Raw genomic sequence first — 8,393 nt, 5'->3', positions numbered from 1 at the left:
TGATGTCATTTTGAAAGTTTATGGATGAAACTGATTAAAAAAAAAGATGAGGTATCAGACTGATTTTAGACCTTAAATTCAGGGGAGTAAACTGAAATTTTTTCCAAAACATAATTAGCAGATCTTATGAGATTTTGTATTATGGGTTTCTGAAAGAACAAGTACTTTAATGCTTGATATCCAAGCAACTCACCCAGTTGGTGAGCATAAATTCAAATTGGAGGAAGAAGATCTTGGAGCAATTGTTGCTGAACATTCAGAAGAAAATAAGGTCGTTAGCTTGTTGGATCTTCAATTATTATTATTATTTTTATGCATGGAATAATTGGAGGAAAAGGAGTTGAAATTATTGTGATAGCATGTGAGCAATTTGGTGGGTTGCAAATCGTCCTAAAAAGGAAAGGGCAAAAGCTATATGTTGGGTGTCAATATGTGCTCTTGTTCACTATTGGAATCTCTTAGCAGTAAGAGCTGCATCATTGCAGGCATAAACTTTCAAACTTCACTTTAATCATGACATAATTGATCAAATTTCTTTCCTGCTACTAACATTGAATATGATTAGGCTTAAGCCAAGTGAAGAGTCTCAAGTTGCTGCAAAATCCCTTTCAGACTTTTCATTACTCTCGCATGTCATTTTTGCATAGTGCATACAAGTTTTCCATAAGCTATTCCTTTCAATTTATTAGGGGTCATATTCTCTGAGTGTCCTCTGTGAACACCATGTTTTCCATTTTTCAGCAATCTGTTTCATTCATTTTCTTGTATAGTTCTCGACTTCTCTCTATTACCACTTACTAGAAACTCTTCAAAGTACTCGTGACATTACGTCGTCGCTACCTATGTTTTTCATTTTTCTTTATAAACGTAAGAACAAAATGTTCGATAAATTTCCTTAAAAGGGCTAACAAAGTGCTTGTGAGCCCTAAGAAGAAAAATTGATCTACTGAAACCTTATCCAATATTAATGTTAATGTGCTACCTTAGTACCTTAGCAGTGAAAGACTGATGAACTTAGAACTCCAGTAAACAAAAGTGTTTGCAGGACGTACATGCACTAATTATTGATAAAATGGAACATAAAAAAGAGAGGGAAGGGCAAATTAAGTTGAAGAAAAAAAGTACGAATATCTATCACAGGTGAGGGAATATTTGCTTTGAAATGGATCTAGTCCTATATATATTTATTTTGGTTCAGATTTGGGATCAGAGATCTAGATAGCAGTTGCCATCTGTTGTTGGGTGTGTGCCAAACTTGAAACAATCGGTGAATTATTTAACGAACAGAATGAATCCTGTGGGTGACCACTGCAACAGTTGTGTCTCTCTCTGTTTTTGACTGAAAGATGCACTGCTATCAATAGTTGGATCGATCAGAACATGCCTGGATTTTCATGAATAGGATTCATAATGTCCATTTCATGTCATTCTCAACAATCCCTAATCGTTGTAAAGGAGGATGGATGGGAACTACAGAAGGACAGGAGCAGATGCGTTGCCCTAGTCACTGAGGCCAGGTTGGAGCTGCAAAGCTGATCTTGACAATCCATGAGCCCTCTTCTTATTATGGAGTACGGATCAACAAGCCCACACTTTTCTTAATACATGAATTGTAATGAGGAAATATACATAACGACTTGAAGGTCTCCATCCATTTTGTATCCATTTTGTGTCGAGGGTCGAGATCAAGTCAAAACACTTCATTTCTATGGCACTAAGAATTAATTAGTTAGATCTAACTATTTAACTTCAATAAACGTCAACAACTTATAGTATGAAGGTTCACAGCTAGGCTTAACTCGAAAACATGTGATGATTCTATTACAAAAACCATTTTTGTTATGTTTATCAAACTTCATTTATAAAATCTAAAAATAACAAATAAACACTAGGCAGAATCAAGAATAACCATTCTCAACCCTAGAGAGCGACATGTCTTTACGTTGTTATCGAACGGGGCTTCACCACCTCTTGGTCGGATGTGAGGCGGGGTCTCTATAGTGTTTCTCTACGGCATGCGCGATGGTGGATGAGGTCAAGTATGTTGTGTTCGAGTAGAGGAAGAAGAGGATGTCGATCGTGGCTAGTTTTTGCGGCGATCATTCGTTTGGTCACTCGTTTCGTTCTTGCTGGTTGATAGGCAGTGTTCGATAGTCGATGATGGTTGTGGTCATTGATTTCGTTTCACTTGGTTGTTAAAAGGCATCTCCCTCCATGCTCTTCTAGATCGAGGTGGCGGTGCAGACGACGAGGGGTTCAGTCTGGTCGACAGGGTTCGTAGATGTTGGTAGGTGCTTTCACCTCCCATAGGCTTCCATGTCACTGGTTATAGGACTGGGCCTGACTTGGGTGTGGCTCTAGTCTAATAATGTTTTTCTTATCTAGTCCTTTTAGGTTTTTAATATGTTAGTTAGGTTTTTAATATGTTAGTATGTTACTGTGGAACTTTGTGTAAGGTGGTCTTGGGCTGCGTTTGAATAAATTTCTTTCTCTAGCTTTGTCTCGTGTTTGGTGGTTACTGTTGGTCCTATTCTCATGTTGGTTTCATTAGGGTTACTCTACAGTAGCCTGCATGGCTTGATTTTGACATGACTTTTTTAGAGAGAGTCATGTTGTGTATGTTAGCGTTTCATGATACAATATCAGAAGAGATGTGAAATCCACACACCTCCTTTTTTCTATTTTGGTTAACACATTCACAAAAAGACAAAGTTTAAATCATTAAAATACAAAATTTAAGGCTTAAATAAAATAGTAATAAACATATTCTCATTCTTCTTCTTCTCTAGACACAAGCGACAATTGCGAAAAAACCCTAGAGAATAGCCTTGCCGCCTCCCTTCTTCTTCTTACCTGTCCGGCTGTGCCACGCCGCCGGCCATGGCCTCTGGCCTAGTCGGCTCATGGTGGGTGTGGCCGGATGGGTGTTTTCTGGTAGAGATGGTTCTCGGGCTCGAAGGATTGGCTTGAAAGGCAATCTCTCTAAGTTGAAGGCTATGGTTGCTTCATGGAGGTGGGTTAGGACCAGAGAGGGAAGATGATCTTGCAGTGTTAGCGCGACACAACGATCGGATGACCGGATTTGTTGGCCCGCGACTGACGATGGCTTGGTGCAGTTGAATGTGCTCCGAGGTTTGATCTAAGTCCAAGTGTAGATCTGCATCATGTTTGGTGGTAGGGGGACTAATACGATCGGAGTCGGCAACTGCTGGTCAGTCGGCGAAGAAGGCGTAGGGTTTCGCCGATGGTGGGGTGACGGGGTGAAGCTGCTTCAGGTTTGGGCCAAGAGATTTGGTTGCCATTTGGGTTTGATCAATTGGGCTTGTTTTAAGGAAATAAGCCCAATTAGGGCAGTTTTACAAGTTATTTTTTGTTTTTTTGTCGTTGAAATAATTCATCATTTTCTAATGGTTTAGGGAGGGCTATACCAGTTCTCTATTTTGTTTTTGTTTTTTTTGTTTTTTTAGCAGTAGTGGATACTGGTAGGCTATGTCCTAGTAAGCGCACGCAGCGTACCATGCTTGTTCTAATGAGGCGGCGAGTTTCTTACTTTGTCAAATGGTCGCAGCCTCCTAGTGGCAAGATGAAACTTGGGGTCACCTGTTATTCCTAGTGGCATCATAGCCAGAAAGCTGATAGATATTGTAAATTATGGCTCTACATGAGCGGTATTTTTTCCAGTATGTCGTAAAAATTGTAAAACAAATGGAGTAGCTAATGATGCATTCTTTGCTAAATGGTGCTTGTTAGAATACATAGAGTTTGTAGACATGCCTAATGTTAATTTAGGGTGTTCTCACAGTATGAGGTTTAGGCACAATGTCCCCCCCCCCCCCCCCCCTTTGTATTCTGAGGTTTCATCAATGGTTATGACGTGAGGGCTGCCGTTTAGTCCTTGTTATTTTTTTTTTTTAAAAAAAAGACAAAATTTAAGTTCCCAAAAAAGAAAATAAGAAAAATGTGTGGATTTCAATTTAGGGTATGTGGATTTCACAACCCTATTAAAAATGTAGAATATTGTAATTATATCGTAGTTTGTATTTGTGCATCTGACAATATGACCAATAACCCTAACCTTGTAGAAAAAACTTAAATAATATTCTTCTCAAAATGTTGTCTCTACTACTGATGGTACTCCAACTACGGTTACGAGAGAATGTTTTCTTGTTTTATCTGATAACTTAACCCTTAAATCGTCTTAGTTGTTCCATCACTAGCTTATAAGTTTTTGTCTATTGGTCAAATTATTCTATAGCTCTTGCATGTATTGTCACCTTTTATTTGTCTTTCTGTGTGTTTCAAGACATTCGAACTTGGCAGATTCTCAGCAATGGTGTTGGAAGGGGAAAATTATATTAATTGGATTTCTGATAGAGACTAGAGAGAAGCATAAGCATTTTTTTGGGCAAGCTAATCAGGCCAATGGATTCGAGAGTGCTAAAAAGCTGTGTGGCTATGGCATCGACATTTAGGTCATCTAAACTTTCGTTATCTCAAGAACGAGAACCTCAGTTGTTTTTCATTGTCAGCGACTCAATTTCATTGTGACATTTGTGAACTGACGAAAAGCCACCGTGTTCAATATTCACCAAGTTTTAATAGAAGTTTTGTTCCTTTTATGAAGATTCGCTCCAATGTTTGAGGTCTTGCAAAAAAAATTTCTCTCTGGTGCGTTCGGTATATTTTGTAACTTTTATTGATGATTTCACTTGGAGGACATAGGTATCATTATTGAAGAATAAGAGTGATGTATTTGGAATGTAAGGAATTGGGAGAGTGATGCTTGGAAATGGTGGATCTTGACGGCAAGAATTAGAGGATTGATCGGATATGATGCCCTTTTGTATCATAGCTGAGAACTCTGTTTCATTTCAATGCGTTATCGATCGGCTGCCGTGAACCCAGTTATGGGTTTTAATGGGTTTCTTCGGAAAGCAAAAGGATTGATAGAGAGAAAAATTTGTTGTTTGGAAGAGAAGAAATTGAAGTGGTAATCAATCCGTAAAAGAAAGAAGTGAACTTCAATGAGAATGAGTGAGAGAGAGAGAGACAGAGTATTAAGTGGTGGAACTGTGGAAGGAAGAAAGACGAGACAAATACTTTATGGGAGTGCAGAGGTGATTTGGTGAAAACAACATAAAATGAGTGTGGATGGTAAAAATAAGAATAAAAATTTCAGCTCCTTATAAATAAACCTTAATTACAATTGTAATCATACGCTTACGTTTCGATTAGTCACATTTGAATTTGTAAGTCTTATAACTCTTATTAACACATCATGTACTAGACTGTGGTCTAATTACTCTGTTAATAAGCAATGTTTATTGAAGGAATAGTAATTATTAGTCCTCATTGGCTACATCATGTTCTGGAATACTGGATTGAGGTGTGTTTCCTCTATTAATAAATAAAGTCTGTTCAACCAAAAAGTAAAAATAAAAAATAAAAACAGTATTTATGATGTTAGATATGTAATGATTGGTGAGTCTACTGCGCAACTGGCACTGACCCGGTTAGAGGCGACGACTGCGACGAGAGCGAGTCTTTGTAGGCGTCAGATAAATTCTCACCGTCTCTATCCTCTCATTCCTTTGCAGACTGTATCGATGGGGGACCTCAATCTCTCCTTCCTCTCTCTCCTCATCCTCCCCCCTGCCGCTCTCCTCCTCCTCCTCTACATCATCGTCCGCCCCCGCCCCGCCACTGTCCCCATCAAGAACCGCCACGTCTTCATCACCGGCGGATCCAGCGGCATTGGGCTTGCCCTGGCCCACCGCGCTGCCTCCGAGGGTGCCAGAGTCTCCATCCTGGCCCGCTCACTTAACAAGCTGGAGGAGGCCAAGAACCTCATCCAGCTCTCCACCGGCATCGATGTCGCAGTGTTTGCTGCCGACGTCCGCGACTACGATGCCCTTTCAAAGGCGGTCGAGGCGGCAGGCCCGATTGACGTTTTGGTGGTCAACCAGGGAGTGTTTGTCCCTGGGGAGCTGGATAAGCAGGGATTGGACGATGTCAGGTTCATGGTGGACGTCAATTTGATGGGTAGCTTTAACATGATCAAAGCTGCTCTGCCTGCAATGAAGAAGGACAGGGAGGAGCGTGGACCGGGTTCTATTGCTATCATGTCGTCGCAGGCCGGTCAGGTGGGGATCTACGGCTACACAGCTTATTCCGCTAGCAAATTTGGGCTTAGGGGTTTGGCAGAAGCTCTGCAGCAAGAGGTCATTGCGGACAACATTCACGTTTCACTGATTTTCCCTCCGGATACTGACACTCCTGGACTCACTGAAGGTAAATAAACCATTAATCCTTTGGAAATTAATGTCCTTTTCAGCAATCTAGGATTTTCTTGCAATCATTTTATGTCTGTCTGTCTACATTCTGATTTGGGATTCAATTTTTCAATTGCAGAAACTAAGAAGAGGCCGCAGCTGACCAGCATTATTGCCGAATCATCTGGTGCAATGAAAGCCGAGGATGTTGCAAAGAAAGCTTTGGATGGAATCAAGTCTGCTTCCTTTATTGTGCCTTGCAACTTTGAAGGGCGTATGTTGTCCATTGCCACTGCCGGGTTGTCGCCCCAGAGATCATTCATCATGGCATTTGTAGAGGTGCTTGCTGCTAGTGTTATACGGATAGTTGCTCTGGGATTTCAGTGGAATTGGTATACAAGCATACTCAAGTGGCATGGACAAAACAGAAGTATGTAGGATACTCTTTCATATCACTGCTCGAATAATCTGGTCTTAGTATTGAATTTGATTTTACTGCAGTCTGCACAGACCATTATGTTTCGTAAACACAGTTGCCACATTATGTTTGACTTCTTAAGAACTAGACATTGTATTTAGTGGAATTCAGACATATATGTAACTGGTATTGAATTCAAATATCATAAGGAATGTTGCGGACAAGTTCAGATCATAATATTTTGCAATATCAACTTGTCAAGTATATCTGTTATATACTTTCTATGATTGTAGTTACTACATATATACACTTACTGTGTTTTAGGAGTGCGGTCATTTACAAATCCTAACTTACTGTGTTTTAGAACTACCAAAGTGCATGTTGAGAATATACTTTCTGTGATTTAAATAGATTTTATGTGTTCTTGTGAAAGTTTATATATTCTGCAGAATTAGGATTGGTAGTCTATGCACTATCCTAAATGTAATAGACTAAATTCAATATAATGGAACTGATATTATGACTTGATCGAAAATAGTTTACAGTAAATTAATGTTCCTACAGTAAATGTTTCTTATAGAATTATGTGTTTTTGGTAAGTTAATCTGCTTATAGTTTAACATCTTTTGTTTCAAGTTGTGAGCATTCACATATGTGGAATTAGAACTGTTAAGACTCTGATGACAGATAAATTTGTATACTAAATGAATCATCTGTATGAATCCACAATTACATATGTCTCCTGTATGTTCATGTTATATGCTCTGATATGATTATATCAAATATCTATATATCTGTTCACAAATCTCATTTAGTCATTGATTTGCTCTATATATATGTTTTTCTTATATCATAGCCACCAAAGTGGGAAATGGAAAGAAAACTCTACAGAAATAGGCAAATCTTATATATTAGACAGATTAAGTTTCACTTACTACATGCTACCAAAGTAGACTAGTATACCAGAAACTATCTATTCATTTAGTCTAATATATATATAAAGATCACATCATAAAACTTTAAATTAATTGATATTAATTTCCAAAGAAATGTATCAAGCATTGGTTTATGATTGTGCATATAGCAGAACTTGGAGCATTTAGATTTCACTAGAGATGCATACACCACAAATGTAGAAAGTGTTTGAGTTTTCATTTTCTTTTATATGATCTGGTATGAATGACATTCAAATCATGGATTTTCATTCTTTTGGGACATTCAGAATATTCTAGTATTATGATACACTAGAAACTTTAGACTGATCAATTTGAAGTGCAATTTATCGTGATCATATTATGGAGAATTAAGGATCCATCAGAAGCATTGTTTACAACTATAAGGGAGGCATTTATGTATCTTTACCAGTGGTTATTAGGACGAAAAGTTTTTCAGCTATCCCCATCTCAAGGATAGGAAGGAAATAGAAAGTTTTCAGAATGATGAAGTCACTAACTTCAAGCTTGTGGTGGAGTAAGAGAAACATGTGAATGTGGACATTTATCTTACAAGGCAGGTGTTTGAAATATGATAGCACAGATTTCAGATTCATGGATTTTTATGACAAGTGAAGTCATGTCGTTTTGGCTCAAAGATGAAGTTTCAGCACTGTTCAATGGAATGAAAAGGCTCATATTGGCTAGAATGAGTTTACTTTTGCAACAGCTCTTGGGGTTTTTGCCAAAGTCATGATCACAGCCTTAAAA

At 38.6% G+C, this 8,393-nt stretch overlaps 1 protein-coding gene across 1 annotated transcript; it reads left to right on the top strand.

Moving 5' to 3' along the window:
- Positions 1–5,489: 5,489 nt before the first annotated feature.
- On the top strand, positions 5,490–6,940 carry LOC101309820 (3-ketodihydrosphingosine reductase-like). The gene is made up of 2 exons (XM_004296875.1): positions 5,490–6,291; positions 6,412–6,940. The coding sequence occupies exons 1-2, from the start codon at positions 5,607–5,609 to the stop codon at positions 6,708–6,710; spliced, it is 984 nt and encodes a 327-aa protein (XP_004296923.1). The 5' UTR covers positions 5,490–5,606; the 3' UTR covers positions 6,711–6,940.
- Positions 6,941–8,393: the final 1,453 nt, after the last annotated feature.

This window comes from Fragaria vesca, linkage group LG4 (genome assembly GCF_000184155.1).
Source record: "Fragaria vesca subsp. vesca linkage group LG4, FraVesHawaii_1.0, whole genome shotgun sequence".
Classification (NCBI taxonomy): Eukaryota; Viridiplantae; Streptophyta; class Magnoliopsida; order Rosales; family Rosaceae; genus Fragaria; species Fragaria vesca.
This window is presented reverse-complemented; position numbering and strand designations above follow the sequence as displayed.